This window comes from Aquila chrysaetos, chromosome 10, assembly GCF_900496995.4.
Source record: "Aquila chrysaetos chrysaetos chromosome 10, bAquChr1.4, whole genome shotgun sequence".
Taxonomy (NCBI): domain Eukaryota; kingdom Metazoa; phylum Chordata; class Aves; order Accipitriformes; family Accipitridae; genus Aquila; species Aquila chrysaetos.
In genome coordinates, this window is record NC_044013.1 from 8,817,860 (window position 1) to 8,840,843 (window position 22,984).

The following is a 22,984-nucleotide window of genomic DNA, read 5'->3' on the forward strand; positions in this document are numbered from 1 at the left end:
ATACTTTTAAAGCAGTCAGCTGAGCTTCTAGTTTATATTTCACTAATTTGCTTACTTGGTAAAAAAAAAAAAAAAAACCAAAACCAAACCCCACACTCATCATGTGGTTTATCTGAGGTCTACACACACAGCAAAGCATTGCTTGCAAGAAGGAAGAGAAGTTTGCAGCAAAATTGTTTTGTAACAGATGTATCAATGGAAAAAGTTAGTAACTGGGAGTGTTCTCTCTTTCCCTGTCTCGCAGTTGCTATTAGTGCTGGTCTTTAGGGTGTAGCTTTCCTCTTGGGCTTCTGTGTTTGTTTTACGTATTGTTTTCCTCTTCCTTTTGGTCAGGAGCCTTTTTATGATCCGGCAAGATAATACTGAGCAGCAGCACCGCATCTGCAGGACAAAATGAGCCTTTGCTTTAAATATCCAAGAGACAAATGGAGGTAAGTAGAAACAAATGGATTAAGCTGTTTGGGCTGGGGAATTGCTGTCAGTTTGTTATTCGGAAGTTATTAACAACTAGTACGTTGGATTTGTTTTGGTTTTTTTCCCCTATTTGACTGCAATGTTAAGAATTTAGCTAAAGTCCAGCATGGAAATATACTGAAGTTGTAACTGCGTTCAGGCCTTTGGTAGGGATTACAGAGTTTGTTAGGACAGAAATCCTTTAAGCAGGGTTTCCTAGGCCTTCATGGCAGACCTTAAACAGATTTTCCCTCCTCCTCTTTCCTCATCTTGCAAAGCGTCTCTGTACTTCTGATTCACTGTGCACACTATACCTAATCAGAGAGTTTATCCCGCTCCTGTTATCTTCCTGTATTTCATATATATTACAGAGGTTGTATTTGCTCAGCTGTATTGAATCCTATTATAAAAGCAGGGTGCAGAGGGCAGTTTCTGGATGCACAATGAATCTCTGTAACTAATAAAATATAGCACCTGCTCTGCTGGAAGTAGCAATGTGAAGCCAGAGTTGACAGGGTAAGTGATCCCACTTCATAATCCTATAATGTTGATACAATTTGGTGGTACCAGCATAAAAGAGATACTCAGAGCTAAGCTGGACTTTGAGATAAATTGAAAATGGTGTCTTTAAAGGAAAACCACTCAGTACAAGATTTGATGACATGCAGATCTTTGACTCATAGGGTGTCATATCTGGCAGTTAGGTGGATGAAAATAGTCTTGCTTATTGTGTTGTACAAAGGCGGCGAATATTTCAGTTTAGAGAAGAAAGGGGTGCATGTCCAAACAAGACTCCACATATGCATCACGAGCAGGCAATAAAAGACTAAATATTCTTGACACTCCTTCTTTCTGTTTTCTAAATTATCTTTTAAGAATCTTGAAATTTACTGAGATGGAGGGTTTTTTCTGTACTGTTCAGTGAATACTTCTAATATCAAACCTTAAGTTACATTAGTTTTGCATGCACACCTATGGTATGTTTTTGGTCTGCAACTGCATTATCATGGTTTTTAGAGCCAGGTTTCCAGACTCAACTGCCAAAAAAGAAATCACTGTTATTTACTGTTTACTGATCATTCAATCTTATGTCTGTTTAAAAGTTTTCTAGGAAAATATTGATAGCAAACAATTGCAGGTCAGAGACCACAAAGTTAGTTCATATATGAAATAGAATGGACATTTTCCCAAAATATTTTGTAGAATCGACAAACTTTTTAGATTAGTTTCTTCTTCTGTTCACATAGACCAGACACTATGCTCCCTCATGCTGTGAAGTACCAGAAAGCAGAGTTGCGTTTTGGTGCATGAAGGACATGTAACTTATGAGAGGACATTAGCTCTACAAGGGTGTTAGAGAGCAACAACTTTGAAGTGGGGATATATAAATTATCTTTCTGTTGGTCACATTACCTCTAGCTTCTCCCATTCTCCTCCTGCCTGACCTGCTCTCCCAGGTAGACCCAAAGCTCCTTGGGGCAGGGTAGTGCTTGCAAGAGTCTTGCTCTTACATAGCAGCATAGGACAGATAATAAATCAAATGTGCTGGCTTTATTCATCCCTTTCCATAGCAAAAAAGTTCACTAAAGTTGATGGAAGTTTTTACATGGCAGTACCAGACCTTAAAGTATGATTGTCAGTTCATTGGTTTCGTGGAAACACTGAGCTAAACTGCATTTATGTTGGCAAACCCATGCCCAGAGAGCTGAGTCACTCTGCGCAAAGCAGCAGCTATGGCTCTTTGAACATTTGCTTTTCCAAAGTACAACCTTCCTCTTCCACCAAGGCCTCCAGTATGCCTCTTGCTGCAGATGTTTGCTTTTCATACACTGCACTGAGACAAAAACAGAGGCAGTTAGACTTCCAAGCTATCACACTGGTAACAAGGGAAGAGAGAGAAAGTCCTGTGTCAGGAACAAACCCAGAAGACAGGCCTGGGTTATGTTTAGAACTTTGAACCACTAATACAAAGAAACAGGGATGTAGGATCATTATTAACCTGTATAGTTATTTTCACACCCTGACTTTAAACTCATTTATACCAGTGAGTATTTCTACTGGCTTTTTAGTTTCTCTTTTTGCACAGCTTGAAATGCTGCTCACAGCCTGTGTAAAATCTGAAGGGGCAGGTTTTGGACACATGGAAATAAACTGCTGCAGTCGTCAAAGCCACATCGAGGTACTCGAGGGGAAGTAGGACCAGTCACCCCTTCTCTCCTGAACTCTCACCTAGAGCACAGACCTTGGATTTCTGCTATGAGCAGTTCATACTCACAAGTCCCTCTGCTCCTGAGTTATCCTAGCTGGATTTCTAAAACAAAAAGGCAGAATCATGCTAATTGTAGAATCCAGAAGCTAAGAAAAATAATATACAAAGAAGAGTACACAAAACAATATCCACCTGTAAAATAAAAATCTGCTGGGAGTCAGTGGAGAATAAAGACAAAGAAACACGAGAGCAGCCAACTAGAAAAAAAAAAGGCCAGCATAATACTCAATAGTCACAGGAAGATCAAAAATAAAATAAAACTACTTTGAAACCTCTCAGATGGAATACACTGCAGAAGAGCTGACTGGTCCCAAAGAAAGCTGTCAGAATAGCATAATGAAAGCAGCAGGCAAATTTAAACAGGACGTATCTTAAAAACAAGGAAACAAGATTCCTATAAGCAACATCTGAAATGTCAGGAAGTAAAATACTTTCAAAAGAAAAACATTGGGAATGGGCAAAAACTGAATTTGAAAGTCTTCCATCCAGTTTTCTACTAACCGCTGCTGGATATTTGACAGCCATTTAAATGCTTTCCCATCCCCTCAATTAGAGAAAAATCATCACATCTTTTTATGTTGAGAGTTAGTTGATGAATGTCATGTCATGTATCACTGCCTCTGCATCTGACAAGAATCAAAGCAGAGATTTTGAAATGCAAGTGTCTTTGAACTGCTAATTATGCTTAACAAAGAAAGTGTTTCAGTTGTTGTTTCTTAATGAAATTTCTGCTTTTACCTAAAAGGTTTTCCTGCCACCTTATTTCTTGACAGTATGAAGCTATGTTGAAACCAACGGTAATCTCTTTATTCCTGATTATACTGTGATGTTTAAAAAAGTGGGAAAATGTCCAGTCTTTCTTGCATATCTGAAGCTTCTGGTGATTTTTTGAGAAATACTGGCAAAGGTAACCCTCTGATAAAGATTTTGTTCTTTTGGATACATGTGCAGACATTAAAAACATCTGTGAAAGTTCTGAGTGTGAGAGTAGGATTTCAGCTCAATTTCACTGCCCCCAGGAATTTCTCTTCTTAATTTCTTCTTCCTCAACTCTCTCTTTGCGGCCTTATTCTGAGAGGCTTTTAAATACCCAGACAAAAGCTGCACTCAACCAAACTACTCAAACAAGAGCAGTCACCAAACAGGAGGATAAGTTATAGGGAGAAAAAGATAACAAGTGGTAGGCCAGCAATTTGACATTGTCTCTAATTCCACCACATTCAAGTACTTTGGATAAGATTCAAAAAAAGCCAAAAAAAAAAAAAAACCCAACCCAGAAAAAAAAAAGCTAACACCCCCCACAGGAAAAAAAAAAAAACAAACAACCAAACAGCAAACACCCAGACTTCAGTGCAACCCCTCAGAGCCTCAAATCTTTTGACTTGCATCCTTCTCTAATTTAATGCTTCTTAAGTGAGGCCAAAAAGTGAAACTCTAGGAGTCTTGGGTTAGGAAGCAAGTAATATATGTGTCTACTCTGCTGGGCACAGGGAGTTTTGATCTGCCAGAGCAGAGGTTGTTTTGTATGATCAACATCAGGCTATATCTTGCAAAGTAGGAAGCTTCAGGCTAGGAAAATACTGGAATATGAGGCTATGAAGAAAGTCCAACTGATGTAGAGAGCTGCTGGTAAGTCAGGAATTGATGGTAAAACCTGAAGTACCTGGTATGGATAAACAAGTTTTATACTGTTACTCTCTATCACTGGAATCATGGATTTTCCCAGTGTTAAGCAGAGCAGATTCACAATAATTTTTAAAAATGTAAATATTCTTTGATTTATATTCCATGAACTGAAAAAGGGAGTATAAGCTTTGTGCTAGCTCCTCAGACTGTAAAAGACACCATAAGTTCAAGAGGGTTGATTCTCATTTTCCTTATATCTACTTTAAAACAGCTTTACACATACAGGTTGAATAAAAATGACAGTCAGGCCTATTAACTAGTTTACAATTGCTCCTTTCCATTGCCAGTTTGTCCCCCATCTTCCTGTGAAGTACGCAGATTTGGAAAAATGTTTAAAACATATTATAAATAGTACAATTCAGAAACTGCATAAATGGTAACATCCAAGAGTCAATTGCTCTTCATCATTAAATAAGAGGGCATTCAGAGACACTGCCATGCAGCAGAGCCTCGGATTAGCTCTGAATTGCCTCTTCTGTGAAAACCTCTTCCCGCTGTTTTATCTCATCCATTTACAAACATTCTTCCTTTCCACCCACTTGCAGTCCCTGCAAGAGTGTTTAGGAGTTCAGCTCATTTGGCTGGGATTAAGATGTGGACATTTGCTATTAAAAAAAAAAAAAATCCATAATGTGCTGACGGTATGCTTACATGTTCTGTTACTCTAGCACTGACTGGTTTGAACGCTATGAGGGTGCCAGCTTGATAGAACTAGTAGGATGCTAGGTTGAAGGAAGCAATTTGGTGCCATTCCCAATAGGTGCTGGGGAGAAATAACTGGACCTGAAGTGTGGAAGAGGCTCGCCGAGGAACATGTGGCAACCTTCTCCTAATGACTGCAGCACTGAGCCTGGGGGTGGGGACTGCTTTTGGGAGAAACTTTGTCCCCATCCATAAAAAATGTGCTCAAGGATGAAAAGTACAAGGAAAAGAAGAGGGGGATGCACCACAGAGTTCAGTCCACTTTACCTTATGCCTTGGGTAGGCAAAGAAAGAGCTGAGTAGTCTCAGTGAGATCACTAATGGGACACTACACGAGATCTTCTCAGTATGTGCCTGGGAAGTAGCGAAACGGTGAAAGAAACATGAAAGCAATAGAGTAATTTGCCTGTAAACTGTGGAATTATGTATGTTGGGAGAGGCTGAGGACAGTTTAAAAGAGTGCAGATGGGATATATAATGGGTTATGGCCATGCTTCATCACTGTACAGACTAAACAGCCCCCATATGTTAATTAAAGCAAGCAGCCAGTGGGACAGCAACATCTTCTGCTAGGATGTGTGCTGTCTGGCCTGTGTAGGTTGGAAGAAAACACTCCCATCCCTATCACAGTGCAGACTCTGTTGGCGAATTGTAGGCTAATCACATTCGTTACAATTAAGGTCTTAAAGGCAACCATACAAGTACATTAGACCAAAAATCCCATCTAGTCAAAATTCATCTATGCACATTACCAATAACAACCTTGCAGGCAAAAGTTAGCATGTATTTCCCATTTTCCAGTGCTGAGATTTGCATGTCCCCAAAGGAGCAGCGTGTTTCCTTGAAGCATTAGTAAACCACACAGTGGATGTGTTGTACGTCAGATTAACCTCAGAGAGAGAAGCTACTAGCTGAACAGTTGTATTTTTCGTGAAGCACATCTTTTACTTTTTACCTAATGGTGGATAATTCTGGAATCTCCATCACTGAGGATTTTGGAAAATGGGGTAGACAAATGAGGGAGAAGTGGTGCAGGTAAAGCTGAACATGCCATGGGGCAGCAGATGGACCAAGTGACCTTTAAGGGCCCTCCCAGTCTCCATTTTCTATGATTTCTCTAATTTAATGCTTCTGTTTCACTAACTAGACAGCTGGCCCTGTATTAGTTGACAAGTAACAGAAGCAATGCAGGATGGCTTAGATGAGGCCAGTTTGGAGTGTTTGCTTTCATTTTATGAGCAGTCATCCAGCTCTGGAGGAGAGCTAACAGGCTACATGCACAGCCGGTCTTTGTGTTTTCAGACATCTGAAAGGTTGTGCATGCAAACACTAACCATTTTACAACTTTTTAGAAAATACCCGGTTGCCTACATTAGCCTGTGATACCGTTTGCGTGACATGTATTCTTCCACTGTATTGGTATTGCTATCACAATATTAACTTTTAAGTGTGGGAATGGACTTCATCTGTATGTTTGGAAGCAGAAGTTCTTCCCATCATACAACAGCTTCAGTTTTTACCCAATTTACCAGACTGAACTTCGTGCTGCTACAATACCTAGCCTCAAACCCACATATGTTGGTCAGCTAAACAACTGAAGATCCAAAATGTTTAATACTTTCCAGTCCGCTAACTGAATAGCCAAACATTTTGGGGACAGATTTGCCATGGCTCCAGGCCTAGTTCTGCAAGTGCAGGTCATGCTGCATCTACTCCAGATACTCTGAAATGACTGTGTTCCTGCCCTGAGTGCATTAGGCATCCCAATTTGGTATTCCTTTTTGCAGATGTGCTGTTCTTTTTGGCAGATATACAACAGGTTTCAGTTTCCCTGAATCCTGTCTGCTGCACATGCATTTAATATATTCAGGAGTTTTGTTAAGAGATTGAAAGTCCTGGATTTAGAGCTGTCTATCACAAAGCAAATAATCTTGAAAACATGTGTGTATTTGAGCAAGAAGAGCCAAGTCCTCATCTGGCAAGCGACCTTTCATCTTCCAGCAGCAGTCTTTCTCCAAATTTACAGTCTCAATTGTTCACATGAGAAACTTAAGATTTATCTGAGTCAGAAAATACCTGCATTTTAGTTTTTCAATGCTAAGATATATGTACAGCTGCTCCCATTATTTCAGAGGGGTTGGTTTGTTGTTCTTGTTTTAAAATCACTTCCTGGTCTCTTTTTAAAATAATTTTTTTGAAACGCTCTTATTTTTTGAGCTTAGGAGTCATAATGAATAGAAACCTGTGAATGCAATTCTGTTCAGATTCACGTGTTGAGTCACGGGTCCCTCACAAGTATGTGCAGGAGTCAAATCACGTCCATGTAAGGGGATTGGCAGTAGCTTTGGAAATACCTGTCCTCTTTCCCAGTTTGCACTCATGCGCCATGCTTCCAGCTCACTTTTTTTATAAAAGCAAATAAACATTTTGTCTGCAGGCATCAGATATTGTCTCAGCAACCATCCCTGTATGAGTGTGCTGCCGCATAGGGTGGGAAGGGAGGCTCTGAATTATGTTATGTGGTCTGAGTGTGTCTTACACCGTTAAGATTCATGGTACTATTAGAAGATCCTTTTCTCTCTCTCTCTCTCTCTCATCTTTTACTCAACACCAAACAAAGCCAAACAAGTGGTTCATACAGTTCTCTGTCATCTATCACGTACCTGCTCTTCTATCATACCTGTGCAGCATTTTCAAAATCAATGCTTATCTTTTGTCAGTTATTATTCAGCTGTTTTTCAATGCTCTAAATCTCTTGATTTAGGGGTTGCCCAAGCTGATGAGGTGATCAGAACCAAACCATTTCAGGCACTGACAGCTCAGCCATCCACACAGAAACATGCCACCTTCCCAGGAGCCCTTGCCGCCAGCCCCAGCCTGTGGCTGATGCTCCTCCAACACACCCTCAGCTCTATCACTGAGCTCCTGCTTACTTTGAAGAGTTCACTTTGCCTCTTGGAGTATATCTCTGACTCACCCTTTGCCTCCTTTTACCCATTCAAAGTATATGCCTGCGCCACGTAACTGCATGAGTTGTCATGCCCCAGGGAACCAGCTAGTGACTGCTTTGTGCTGTGGGCATATGTGAGCTTTGCAGTCTTATCACCAAGCCAGATAGACACAAGCCCAGGTTTTCTCCCCCTGCATTAATAAGGTGCACCTTATTACATGTTTTATTAAGCCACGAGTACAACAGCAATCCTAGCAGGCCCCCGGTACAGCTATTGATCCTAATCTAATGGTAAAGCAGTGCTCAGGCAGGACAGGCTTTCAGGTTTTGACGGCCGCTTGTGTTTCGACGTTCTGGTAAGGAAAAGGTGTTGAAGAAACATTTGAAACAATTTATAATCTACTTTTGTGGATTCAGATAGGTCAGATAAACATCTGAGCACGTTTGTTGAGGAAAACAAACTGCCATTCTGAACAGCTGGAGGTTTAGCCATCCCCAGAGCAAAGTCCATCAAACCTAGAGATGTGGCAAACCGCCAGGCAGCTGCATGTGTGTCATTTTGATGGTCACACAGGAATGCCCTCGGGGCAGGAGGGGATTAATGATAACTCTCTGAAACCCCAAGTGCCTCATTTTTGAGCTTCCCATGGCAGTATATTTCTTTTTCCATTTTCACTTTGTTCTTAAAGCTTCACTCTTCATTTAAACCCTCTAAGGAAACTCCTTGCACGATAGATGTACATTACCCTTTCAGGAGACAAAGAACCTCTTTCAGAAAAATAAATACTGAAATCTATTTAGTAATGCCCCTCATGTATATATCTCTCGCTCGTCTTTCCTAAATATTAGTTCAGAAAACAGCTTTCGTTTATAGCGATTTCATTGCCATAATCCAGATAGCATGGATTATTTCTATAGTGATGTTCTAATGCTAATTTGCAAGAGTGGAAGGCAATTTGCTGTCCTAACAAATTACTTGTGTCCTTGGATGAAACAGACAGCAAAGACAGTGCCCCTGGCTAATTGGAAACACTAGATAGATATCCATAATGTTCTATATACAAAGCTTAGTGTTGGAGATGTTATTAACATTCAATTTAACACCTACAAAATTAAAACTAAAGCTTTATCCTCATTTCCAAGCAGAAACCTCCTTGGAAATAGCTTGATGTGATGTTTTGAAAGATGTCAAAAGATCACCTCTTCGTAATGACCAGGAAGATAGGGATCCAATTAATGATGTCCGGGTATTTATACAAATGCTTCTTCTCAGAGCTGCCTGTCACAGCTAACTGTATACAATACAAATCAAGCTTATAAAACCAGAAACACTTCACACTCTGAATTCCTTCGTGTTCCGTGGAAATGAGTCTCCAAGTCCAGCAGTCTAATGTAACACTTAAGAGCCACTGTGTGAAATATAGGATTTGGTAGACGCTGTCCGTAACTACAGGTAAAAAACACTTATGAACTCTTAGTGTACGGATCCACACGCTGATGATAATGTACACAGTACAGCAGCCAGTCCAGACACTATTTCTACATCCCCCTCCTCCTTCTCTAAAGGAGGGGTTTAGGGTTAAAACAGTGGATGTAAAAGATTTAGTTTCAATCATCAGGCCTGATACAGGTACAGGGCACAGTCGCCATAGTTCACATTCCTTACCTGGGTATTATCCCTATTCATTCCAGCCCTCACTGGTGTCTATGAAGATGACAAAGACTATCTCATCTTACAACAGCTTGCAAGTACATCCCAGACCAGCCAGTCACATGCTGCCTTACACTAGGTCATGAAGCTAGAGGTGCTTAGACAGAGCTGTATAGATCATCCTTCACTGCCAGAGGGAGGTAAAATTTGGAAAAAAGACTCTATATAGAGTTTGAGAATTGAGTTTATCTTCAAACCATGGTGTGACAAAAGCGCCATTCAGCTAGCCTGTACAATGGCTAGTCAGTGGGGGCACTGGGGGCAGGACCAGGGGCATGGAGACAGGACAACTGGACCACTCAGCTCTGCCAAGGCTTGAAGTGCAACTTGGCTTGTCGTGCTCTGGTCAGGACCAAACCAGCTCTTCTCTGCCTTTGAAGCCTAGAGCCCAGTGAGCAGCACAGCATGCAGATCTAGGCCAAAGTGGGAAAGCAGCATCTGCCAACTTATTTGCAAGAACTGTTGTACCCACAGCTGAGTTCAGTACAAATATTATTTGTGAGGGACAAAAAGCGATTAGCATCTAACAACTGGCTCTTGGTAGAGTCACCTTCAGACTAGTCAGGCACAGTCCTACTTAATCTGCCTGCATTTCCAGAGCACTGATCACTATGTATCTCTGCATCATGGCCATCCATCACACCACCAGTTTCTCATCTAAATACTGCCAACAGCACTGTGAGTAGCCCAGTGCTGACACTCCCTCCTTCTCCCTCTGCATCTTATTATTTAAGTTGCTGCTGGCAAAGAAAAGGAGAGTGGCTGTGTCCACAGTGACATTAGCAGAACTGTCAGCTTAATCAATGCTGATCCTTTCCCGCTCAGCCCCGCTTCTCTGCTGTTCCTTTTTGAGGCAGAAGAGCAGCCCTATAAATTCACCACTGCCCAGTCATCCAGAAATACTGCTCATTTTCCAGAAAGCTTTTGGTAGCCTGACTGCTTCCAACTCCACATGCTATGTCCCCCTTGGCCACCCGAGGTCTCCTGAGCAGAGCCATTGCCAGGGCTCCCAGAGCCCACACTTCTCCCCTGGTCAGCAGGAGCACCTCTGGCAGCAGACAGGCAGAGCGAGGAGCCCTTCTGCTCTCTGCAGATTAATAATCATGGGAGAAACAGGATTACAACAGCACTAAAGGCAGAGCAGGTTGCCAGAAAGGCTGAGTGCTTTGAGAAAGAGCTTTCGGCAACCAAAGAAACTTGTTGAAAGGTTTTCCAAAACCTTGGAAGCTGGGATGTTTGTAAATAGCCCATAATCTCCTCCATTCCAACAAAACGTGCTTTTGCAGTTTGGAAGGGAGGAGGCAAACCTCCACTAGCAATGCAGCTCTACTCAGCTCGCTCATCTCCACCTGGGCCATTACTGAGCAACAGTGGGGTCTGTAGAGGGGAACAGAGCTGCAGACAATACTTCCTAACGTGAAATGGAGAGGATTCACCATGAGATGATCCTCCTGGACTCCAGCTGCCCCATTAAGTCAGGCAGAACTGGTAGGCAGACACGTGTGTGAGTACAGAGAGGCAGCTGTGTCACTGCTGCCTTTCATTGTCCTCAGGACTTCAGTAGGACAGGGAATAAAATTAGCGTCTCCACCTCATCCAGACCCTCACCACCGTGTCTCAGCACCATACCCTTCCCTTTTGGTAATACAGTTGTAAGCAATGACTTATGAAGGCAGCTTGTTTGGTATTTTTGTTTGTGTAGGGTTTAGAGGGTTTTTTTTAAAGACAGTTTTCAGAAATAGGGATAGTATTTTTTTTCCTCTTCAGTTCACCAGGCTGACACACCAATTCATGATGTGCCTTGTTTGATACAGTACGTGAGTCAGCTGGAACTAGATTTCACATAACAAAGCTTTAGTAATGTAATTGGAGAGGGAGCATCGTAGCAAAGATAAACATTCTTGGAAAACCAGTATTCCAAAAAGTTTCATCATCCGTAATCCTCCTTCTCTGTCTTGCGTTTTGCAAGTTTGGTGTGTAGGTGTTTGCACATCCTTGTCTCTCTCACCGTGCCTCTACCACTTGTCAGCTCATTGCAGTTCTCAGCCTACTGTCAAGATCACTCTACCCTGTTGTCATCCGACATTCCCTAGAGTTTTCTGGAAGGGGAAATCTTGAGTGCAGTTGATCTGCCCCAGTGTCATTCAGCCACAGGACCTGAAGAGTCTCTCCTCCAACCAGCACATCTGAACTACAGCCAGGGTACAGCGTGTGCCAGGAACAGGAGCAGTCATGCTCTGGGACTCAGCACGCTCAAACATTATCTTTCCTGCAGTTCATCCCATCACAACATAGATGTGGCCTCACAGTATAGATGCGTTCATTGTACTAATAGTAGGGTTGTTACCTATAAACTTTCTCTCTTCCACTATGTCTCCATGTGCTTCTCTAACACTATCTTCTTTGCAAAATGGTCAAGTAAAATTTAAGTACCATGTTCTTGCACAGAGGTTTCTCTAAGACTTTGAGGGTCAGTGAAAGAAAGGTTTATTTCTTTCCTCCCATGACAAAATAACACCCTCCAAGCAGCACTGCAGTACTAATGTGTTACTGCCTTTCAGGAGGAGCAATTCCATCTGGTCGATATTCCCACCAGCGTGGCTATGGAGAGCTGGTTGTTTAGCATCTCTAGATCGCACGGTGATACGAACCTAATCAACTCTCTGTCTCAATTTTCAAATCTCATTGACAAGCATATCTTGTCTCCCTTGTCAGTACTGCTTAATTTTCCTCTTCCACTAAGCTATTATTTAATTCAGTGGCAGTAGCTAGCGCTGACAGGCAACATAATTCATAGGACTGACCTGGGGCCACGGGCCAGAGCTGTAGGGCTCTGATCCTAACAGTCCCACAAGCTTGGACAAAGCACTGTGTCCCAGTTTCCCCATCTTTGACATAAGAGTAATGTTTCTGCTGCCAAGGGAGGCTGGCATGATTATACTCTAGAATATTCAATGCTAAACACTTCTACCAGTCTATTTATCATGTTTACAGAGTAAAGGCTTGCAGGAGTAAGAGACTAGAGAATAGCCCTATAGTTACAGGGTTGGGCTGGAGTACAGGAGATCTGACTTCTGTTCCTGGCTCTTACACAGGTAACAGGAGAGACCCTAGGCAAGGTTTGGGCTTCAGACCTCTACCTTTAGAATACCAAATACAATCTTTCCCTCTCTGGAGGCTAAATCGTTCTTATTTGTGAGTTTGCAAAGATATCGGTTACTGTCATTTTTTAAGTCAATTGCTACACGTACAGTTCTAGTATGGATTCAGTTTATAAATAAAGGACAAGAAGGAATAACTGCAGTTAGGAGAGGCTTTGCAACACTCAGTCAACGTCTGTTTTCTTGTATTTAATGAAATCTTGCACATCAGAATTAATGCAATGAGGGAAATGGCTCTCACAGCCAATGCTGACTTCACTGACTTCAATAGTCATTCATGACATTGAGCAAGACAGCTATTACTTGCGCCTGTTTCACTGAAAATAGGGAGAGCCCCATCAGACCTAATACATACTAAAAAAAATCAAACAAGATTGCCTACAGTCTGGAAAACAAACTGACATGCTTTGTAGATTTTCCCCTTAGCGTAGTTTCCAGACAAGCATCTCTACCACAGTTCAAAGAGTTAAAGTAGTGCCATGCCAGATCTCCCACAGAAGTTTTCAAGGAGCATGCAGAAGTCCAAGAGGTATAATTAATGTCAAGTGGTGTGTGCAGGCAGAGTCCGTTCCGCTGCGTCCCGTTGCCCAGCCCACCTGCTGCCCACCAGCTGCTCCTCCACGGCTGCCCTGATGTGCCCATGAAACTCCCCTCCAAATGCTCTGCTCTGCTTCTTTCCGTGTTCCTGAGGAAACGCTCAAACAGCTCATCTGCTCTTTAAGCAATTAATGGACTCCATGAAACATCTGGTGAGCGGAGTTCTGTAGGGCCCCTACTTTGCAGCAACTCACACCCTGTGGCACACGTACACTTCTGGCCTTATGGTCAGTAGCTGACCAACTGGTGCAAATCAAATTCTGTGGAGTTACACTGACACGCACCAGCTGGCTAGTTGCCCTTATCAATTTGCATAGGTCTTGATCACATACACACTCATATTGATTTATTAGCATCAGTAAAGTTACTCCCAGACCTGGCCTCTCTGTAGACCAGTGCCTAGGCCTGCACAGAACATGCTTTTTTTTGCAGTTATGCAACTTCATCTGCTGAGAATATCTCCCTGCAGCCCTCTTCATCCTCCCTCTAGACCAATAGTTTAGACTTAGATTACAGAAGGAGGGGTTTTCTTCCTGATAGGTTAAGGATGGTTACGGTAGTAAAGATGCTCACTTGAGGATACCAGCTAGGTGCTGGCACTGTAGGTACAGTGGTAAGGAAAACTTTGGTTAATGCAGAATGTGCTTTGGGGGAGCTAGTTGGACAGAAAATGGGATTGAGCCATCTCTCTTCTCCCAGAAAGAGACAACTAGTCACAGAGCTCAGCTTTTTAGACAGTGGAGCAGGAATCAAAGCCTCATTCTACCAATTTTATCCTTTTGAAAGTTGGGAACAGAGATAAATCCTTCCCTGCATTATGCTGCTCTCAAGAGCAAGAAAGAGGACTCCCAATGGTGCTGCGCAAGTAGGAGAGCAAGCGACAGTCTCAAGCCTACCTCTACATTCCTGTTCTTTCCAAAGCATTCCACCTGCGCAAAGTCTTATTCATGAGTATTAACGATAAATTTGCTTGCTGACGTGCTTTAATTACTATGCTAGTCCTGCTATCCTGCTTGGCTCCACACGCCACTTCCTGCTGGAATATCAGGTTTTGATGAAGGAACAAGGAGTTTGTAGATCTGCGTGATGTTGCTGCTCATCACATGAGGGTGAGGGGGATTGCACCTTCTTCTTCAGTAATCACACCTCAGTGCTGTGACCCCACCACCTTCAGCCTGCCCTAGGGCCCTCTGTGGCCAAAAGCCCTTTGTGGAGGAAGCGAGAAGCTGCCAAAAGTACGCAGGGAGATTGGCTAATGATTCAGCAACGGCTGCGGGAGTGAGAAATGTTCCCTGCTTATTTGGGGTTGGTGACCAGCACATTATGAACCAGCGAGTGAAAATACAATCACCATTACGAGCACTGACATCTAAAGGCACTACCTTCCAGCTTGTCAGGCACAGGAGAGCTGTGATGAATTAGCTTGCTAGCCTGATTGTGGCAGGGCACGGTGAAAATACTAAGTTTCCACAATACCTGTGTTGCATAAAAGCTTTTGTACAAAGCCTAACCACAGCTTGTGTAACTTGAAGGTAATGGGAGATGAAGGAAAATAAAACAGGGTGAAAGCAAGCAGCTGGTTATAAGGAAAGCATAAAAAGCAAGGTGTCTCTGTGGCAGGGCAGCAGTGAGGGACTTGTCTCACTTGTGAAAATGACTTCCATTCTCGTTCTCTCTGGTTATGTCTCTATTGCCTGTTTGCTCGTTTTATTCCAGGTTTGTCTTGTAATATGTACTTATACATTTGTCAAAGGTCCTGTGCAAATGGAATATGAAAATAAGCCGCACCTCCTAGACACCATTAATTAGACAGCATTAATGACACTTGCCATCAGCCACAGAGGGAAAACCTTGGGTGAAAAGGAAAGCCAAAAAGATGTGGCATAGAACTGAGGGCCTGTCTTAAGGGATGTTTCTGTCCTTAGTGTTGTTCTGTCTGTGCTAGGATTAGGCCTAGCTTAAAATAAGATAAGATCAATAGAAAGGGTTGGAAAAGCATGTCTGCACACAAAAAGCTGGTCTGCTCTAACTTGTATCCGTTTACAGACATATTGCCCGTCTGTCCTGTGCAGAGCCCTTCCACCAGCTCAGCTTTTGGCACAGCCCTCACTGCAGGAGCCGTGCAACTCGGGAATGGCTCAGCCCACAGGATGGGAGGATGAACCCACCACCGACCCAGCAGTGACAGGCAGAGGCAAGGCGAGGTCTCCCATGTACTCATCAGCTTTCCCGGTAAAGGGATCGAGTTTCTCTTCCACTCATCCCTATCTCATTTCCCCCAAGAGAGAAGTAGCACAGCTCTATTTGGAGAGCAGGTGGCAAACACCCATCTCATCCCCTTGTTCAAATGTTTGAGACCTCCTTTCCTGGCCAGAAACTAACTACAATCTTAAATCTCAGTCATGTGCCCCAGCCCCTTGTGAAGGGTTGGACTGACCTGACTCTCCTCAGATCTCCTTATCCTCCCCTAATTCCACCCCTTCACTCAGAGCTTCCCCTCTTAAACCCAGAGTGAAAACGAGTGTCTCTCCAAGGCAGACACCAAAGGCAGGCTGAGCTTCACAGCTATATTAATAAGGAAATTAAGACTCATTGGAGGAAGTGTTGTTACCTCCATATATAGCATTATACTAAATTGCTGCACTATTTCTAGCATCCATGTTTTCTCATGAATGCTTAAATACCAAAGCCAGTTCAGATCCATAGCAATGACAAAAGGCTGTAGAGGACAAATTTGTTTCTTAGCTTATATAACTGCTATAGTCAGACAGAGAAGTGACTTAATTTGAACACAAAAGTAGTTTCATGAGAGGAAAATATCGGTCATAAAGAACTGTTTAATCTTTCAGAAAAAGGTGTCTGGAAAAACAGCTGGAGAAGCAGCCAGCCGAGCTCCAGTGAGCAGCGAGGGGAGCTTCTTCTAACAGCTAACCATGTCAGTGTCAATGGCAGATTCTCCCTTCCTTGGCCAAGTCAGGGTCAGATGACATGTCCAACCCCCGTAGAAGTTTTAACTGTATTATATCAAGATCTATAGACACACCAAAAAAAACCTCTTTACTTGGAAAAAGCTCTCCCCTATAGTGAGAGGGATTATTCAGTGACAAGGTGGTGATCTCTTCCATCCAGAGATCCCTTCCACGGGGCAGAGCTGTTTACAGGTTTTTTCCTAGGGTCACTTGCCCCTGAAGACCCTGGGACTGCCTTGGAGCGGTGGCAGAGACACGCGAGAGAACAGAGCAGGCAGAGGAGCTGGGGGGAAGCGGGCAGGGAGAGGGGTACGGGCAGGCTGGGGGTGCGGGTATCGCCAACGGGGCACCTCTGGTTTGACAAGGGAAGGAGGCATCTATCCAAGTACGAACTGGCTGACTTTTCCCCTTCCCTGGTGTGCAGGCGAGTGATCAGAAGGATCCCCCCGTCCCGAAATCGGCTCTGATAGGTCTCACAGAGCTGGTGGGTCTGAATGTGGAAGGGAGGAACGCTCCTGAGATGCAGGAAGGTTGGGTCCATTCCGCTTTCATCCCCAAATCCCCTGTGACGCTAGGAAAATGGCAGTCTCTCCCTGAGCCCCGGAGTTTCGTGGGGGCTCACTGGGAGCCCGTCAGCACCCCTCTTCAGCCCCCCGTGCCCCCAGGTGCAGGCTCCTCGGGGCAGGGGCTGTCCCCGACAGCTCGCCACCCTGCTGCCATCTCCGGCCCAGGGCCTCTAGGTGCTGCTCTACAACCAGCAATGGATTTCCCGGCAGGAGGAAAGGGAAAGGGAAAGCCACGGCAGGAACTTCCTCATGTTGCAGGAGGAAACTGCAGCAGTTCTGGATCACCAGAAAGTGCCTTTTTTTTTTTTTTTTTTTTTTTTTCCAAAGCGTCTTGTTCATTCTTGTGTAAACCAGCACACGGGGCAAGGCTATCCGTCCGTATTTCCTGCAGGGATTGCAGCAGAGGGAATAAGCCTGAGCAGAGCGTTCTGCATCACATTTTGACTAAGCGACAGCTGTAGTTTAGCTTTTCAAGCAAAGGAAAAAAGAGGTTAAACAGAGATATCTAATGGCGTTGTCATGATAGGAGTTAACCCTGTTAGGTCAAGAACAAGAATACCAGTGATTCCACAGAGAAGAGTAATGCACATGGGGCTGATGCTTGAAGGTGAGGCTTAAAGCTTCAGGCATTAACAAATTAACATTTCGCCTAATTAGATATTGATCACTATCACAAAGCATGTCATGACCACCATAAGCTTAGCACAATGCGCTAAGCAGTGATGGAAAATTGGAACATGTACCAGAAAGCATATCGATTACTTCTCCTCTAGGAAGTTCGCTCAGACATTTAGCAAATCTGTGAGTCTCATCCCACTGTTTCCTAAATGAGTGACAAATATTCCCTTATTTCCCGAGGGCAACCTCACAGTTTTCCTCTTCACTGCCATCCTATGATTTTCACATTGCATTAAGGTGAAGTGTTGTTCCTCCTTTCCTGATGCCCCAAGGAATGGAAATTTAAGGTGTTCATTACCCAGCTGATCCTGTGCCAGCTGGGACAATCAAGGAAGGTAATTTTGTCTCACCACCTGTAGAGAGATACTGTATTAAGAGTGTCATCTTGTGTGTATCCTGTGCTGTGCATGATATAGCATGAATTCTTTGTGGCCAGATGAACCCTTAACACCATCCCACAAATATGCTGCGAGCACTGAAACAGTAAATAACAGATCTGCCTGCCCTTGGGTAATGAGAACTAACAAAGTTCGTGTTGCATCCCTGATAGTACATGTATACTTATATAAGGGGTTTATTACTATACATACTGCAGAAAGAAAGAAGCAAGAAGACTGTATAAGTTTACCTTGGTTCATCTGGTTCATGGGGCCTCTCTGAAAGTGCCCACAGGAGACTGTATTTCCTTTGAAATATTAATCCCAGCTTAATGAAGGGATGGTGCATGATCAGGCACAAACCTTGGAGAATGGCTCTTTAATTTTTCCATCTGGGAACCCTCCTCTCAACAAAAGCATTTAATGCCTAAACATGTTCTCTGGTGGCTGTTGCATGCTGATGTGTGAGGATTATGTGATGCTGCTCATAGAATGAGAAGGTCTCAGACATGCAGTGAGAATTAGTTGGGTGGCAGAGAGTGACGGTAGGGTGCAGTGACGGGAGCGATTGGAAGATGCTCTTCTGCAGCATAGTCTGACACAGGTGATCCTAGGAGATACAGGAGGCATATACCTCAGGGAAGGAAAAGCCTTGTTAACCTTGGTACATTCAGTTGTCACCACTTCATTGTATAGAAAATAGTCCCTGACAGGAACGACACAGACGCTTCCCAGCTGCAGCAGTGTCCAGGCAATCCAGCAGGAATATTGAACTGTGGATAGGAGGTCCTGGGCAGATACAGACAGCGGCACAGCAGGGAGACAAACCTGCAAAGGAATGGGTCCTACCCACTTCTCTGCAATGTCAAACCGTGTCCCAGATGAGAAATAGTGCTTGAGAAACAGCAGGGAGCAGAGGTACTTTACAGCCTATACCACCTACCAGACAAAGCGGTAGGCAGATTCCCTGCACCTGTTGGAGAACTGAGATCCCCTGTTTCTCATTTCTTTCTAACACGTGTGTTAACGTTTGCTTCATGTCACTTATGCCGTTGTGATGAAAGCTAAACACTGAGAGCGGGTACCTGTGTTCACTCTTGATGCAGCCTGTGGTCCACGCTTGGACACTATTTGGGAGCTGGTACTTTGCTGAACGCAGCCGCTGACTGTTCCCGCTACCTGCATGCTGCTGCCATGGCAGACTGAGCCTTCAATTTTGAGCAGGTCCCACACAAAAGTTCATTTTGCAGCACTTTCCCTCCAGCCTGTTTCAGAGCCATGCTGTTACCCTGCCTTTGCCAGCCCCCTTCATTCCTATGCTGTTTCATATAGCCTATGGCAAACTTCCCATTTGTGTGAATACACAGCCTCCAGGCAAAACTGTCAGCAAAGTGCAGCTTCCTGAGGGCTAAGCAGGGAAAGGCATCTGGGGAATCCAGTCCCGAGGCCAGAGGTCTTAATGCCTGCAGAAACATAAGCCCCCCACAATATCCTGCTGTCCCTAGATGGGAATTGCTGCAGTGACTGACCCAGCTGCCATCACTGCCCAGACACAAGGCAGGTCCTGATGAAGAGATGGACAGGCTTTCAAAAGATTATATTGTGTAGAATCAATTTTGACTTCTTGCCTACTAGCCAGATCCTCACACTTCCCCCTGTGTGTACATACACACACACCACAGTTTCCTTGCATTGGGAATTGGAACGTTATTTCTAAGTTTTATGGTATTTGTTGATTTTGCTGCAGGCGTTTGGGTTTTGAGTGAAGAGGAGAGAAAGCAGCTTATGCTTTTCAATACTGGAGTGTGCATGTGTCTGTGTGCATGTTCTGCATCTAAGGCAGTGTTAATGATATCTGGTATTTTTTTGCTGGAAAAGAATGGGTACCAAACCCTGCCTTCTTCAGCACTACAGGCATCATCTCTTGCCCTGCCTTGCAGTACCTCCTGTAATTAGGTTTTATGTTAGAGCTCAGAGTCCGTTTTCTGTGTCAGACGATGCCTCAGCAAATTTTGGCTAAAGATTGAGGATTGGTATCTGTGGGAATCAAGCCAGAACTTATAGCAGAAACACAGGTTTTATTTTTCACTGAATTATATCTTAACAAATATCAGCGGGTGTGATAATTACTTGCTGGATGAAATATACTTTTTTAATCATATCATTTGTTCTAAAACACTGTTTCTGGTATTTTCTCCATGGGCTGATTTATTAATGACACCTTGCAAGCTGAAAAACTAGGACTTTTCCCTTCCAGCCTTTAACATAGATGAAGCGGTATGTTTGGGATTACTAACTCAGACTCACTGTAAGCTTCCCTAAAATACAGAGATAATCATCTGCTTTTAATGCAGCAGGTGCTCTTGCAAGACCTCCTGTAACGCTATGTTACTTGTGGCCAAAGACTGCTATGAGCTACCTCATGCTATCAGAGGTAAGGGCTGTTGAGCAAGCCAAGGCTGTCTTTCTCCAGGGGTCGGTGGCATCACACCGCCTTACGCTGATGGCTGAGAACTGTCCTGGTGAGAGTCCAGCAAAGCAGAACCTGCTCATAGCTGAGTGCCACTTCACTGTAGCCAGAAAACACTTCCAGTTAGAAGAACAGTTACTGCTAAAAATGGATTCAGGTCAGCTTTTTCAATGCTTTCTCTCAGGCAGGATATTCAGCGAGTTGTCCTAGGCTCTGAGTGCACTTTCTCTGCCGAATGTGGACAGGCCGTTTCCTTAATCAAGAGCCCCCTCACGTCAGACGTGTCACAGCTGTCTTTCTGGCCCCTTTCCTCTCTGCATTCTCATCTCGGCTTTACTTTCTATTTAATTGATCCTTAAAATCCTTCTCAACATAAAAATCTTAACAGTTGCCACCATGACAGGTCCATCTCAGTCAGAGGCAGCTGCATCCTGCTTCCCCCCTCCTCTCTCTCCTTTCCCCTCTCTACAACTGACAACGTAGCCTCACACAACGTGCAGGCTCAGTTCAGGAGAACTAGGGGAAAAAGATCAAATACACATCAGTCAGTATTACTGTAGGTGGGACATATATTAATAAGACAAACTCCTCATTTTCTGAGGACAGGGATTATATTTAGCACTGGGAGGAACCTTCACTGTGGACATGTAGGAGACTGACGTATCCACTACAGGTATTTTAGGCTCTCAGAGGCTGTTCAGGATCCAGCATTAAGTGTGCTCGTTGGCCCAGTCTACTAACACTGGCCTAAAACAGACACCGTGCCACCTCTGAGTCACAGACATTTTCTGTCAACTGCCTGAGATTCAAGCATATGTAATAGAGGGGCTGATTTTGCTTCAGCATGTTTTCTAATAAATTATTTCTTAGAAATAAAGCACTAAACAAATGGGAATTATAATGAAACAAGACAACAGTGATAATACCATTGTATGTATCTGGTAATAATGATGGGGCTAGATCAGATAATGAAGGTGTAAAATGGATAAACATTGGCATCTCTAATACCCATAATAAATTCTAGGACATTGAAAAGGCAGCATGATATCAACATATAACAGTTCATAACACTAATGACAACAGCCTCGTAGAAAAAATGATATTTAGAGTGCTAGTCATTGAAGGAAACAATGACAAAGAAGGAAACAAAACACAGAAACCACCACAGGACCGCAGAAAATGGATATATCCAACATGCAAAATAACCAGAGCAGTTCTCCTGCTTGTCCTCAGCTTCTTGGCTTACACTGTATCTCACAAAGCACCTTTTGCTCTTTTGCTTTCATCCTCACATGTGCCACGGGGGTGACTACTGCTAATGATAAGAGTGACTTGAATTCCCATGGATTTAGCATTAGCAAATTCTGTGCAGATTCCTCTACCTGACAGGCAGGAAACTTTGTTATAGCAAAACATTTTATGCTGCTAAAAGTCACCATGTTTATAATGGGGGCGCGGGGGAAAGATACTCTGCCAGAGTCAGAGGACACGATCTGAAGCGCTCTCTATGGGGACGGCATCGCTGCTGGTTTGCCCGGGGTCGCTTTGCCCTCTCTCACCCAACCTGTGCGTCCTGCGATGGAAGCAGCAGAGGTGAGAGTGGGAACCACGTTAGATGCGACCGTGGAGAGAGGGCAGAAAACTGCAGCGTGGGCTCTTCGGGGCGGCAGCCTCGCAGGGCAGGCTCCATCGCTGCACCCGCCTCTACTGCGCTGCTCAGACCGCACTTCAATCCCACTGGTTTCAAAGAGAAAGGGATAGATGTAACTTTCTTAACCAAGCGATCCTCACTTCAGGGTTCATTATTAGGCCAAAATTAAAACCAACAAATCTGCTGAGGTCCAACAGCCCCAAATTTAGCAATCTATTTTAATAAGCCATAACAGCTCTGCAGAGTCCCTCTGGATGTCACTGGGGATAAAGAGCAAAGGAGTGAAACCAGATATCTGTCAGCATTAGCAGACTAATAACAATGTCTCACAGAAGGTAAGGCTGTGACTTATCCTTCTCCTTCAGAGTTTCCTCATCATTTTGCAGCTAGGGAACCGGGGCACAGTAACAGTGTTTGTAAAAGAGATTCCTTTCACCGTAAGATCATCCTCCAGTAACAGCTGCCCTGTCAGAGGCACTTGTACTGCAGCCCAGCTTAATGCCATGAAACCAGAGCCGGCCCCAGAGATGTTTCATTAGCCCCCCTCCTCCTCAAAGAGCAATTAAAATACACTCTGCTGTCACATCGAGCTTAGCTTTGCAGCACATGTGGTATGTTTGCAAGTGATAGCCATTCCTGTCATATATTGAAATTAATTTCTCAGGCAAAAATCTGCTTTATTGGGAATGAAAATGAGCAGCAGACACATCAACACAAGCGCAAGTGTGTGGCCAGCAGGACGGC

The 22,984-nt window shown here is 43.7% G+C and overlaps 1 protein-coding gene across 3 annotated transcripts in view; it reads left to right on the forward strand.

Moving 5' to 3' along the window:
- Positions 1 to 327: 327 nt before the first annotated feature.
- Positions 328 to 22,984, forward strand: part of LOC115347039 (calcium-activated potassium channel subunit beta-2) — a 153,449-nt gene continuing 130,792 nt past the window's right edge. The window contains exon 1 of one of the 3 annotated variants that reach the window (XM_030027907.1): positions 328 to 431. In XM_030027907.1, the coding sequence (XP_029883767.1) occupies positions 394 to 431 (38 nt within the window). In that variant the 5' untranslated portion in view covers positions 328 to 393. The remainder of the gene's footprint in view (positions 432 to 22,984) is intronic. The other 2 variants (XM_030027909.1, XM_030027913.1) reach the window with 2 other exon arrangements.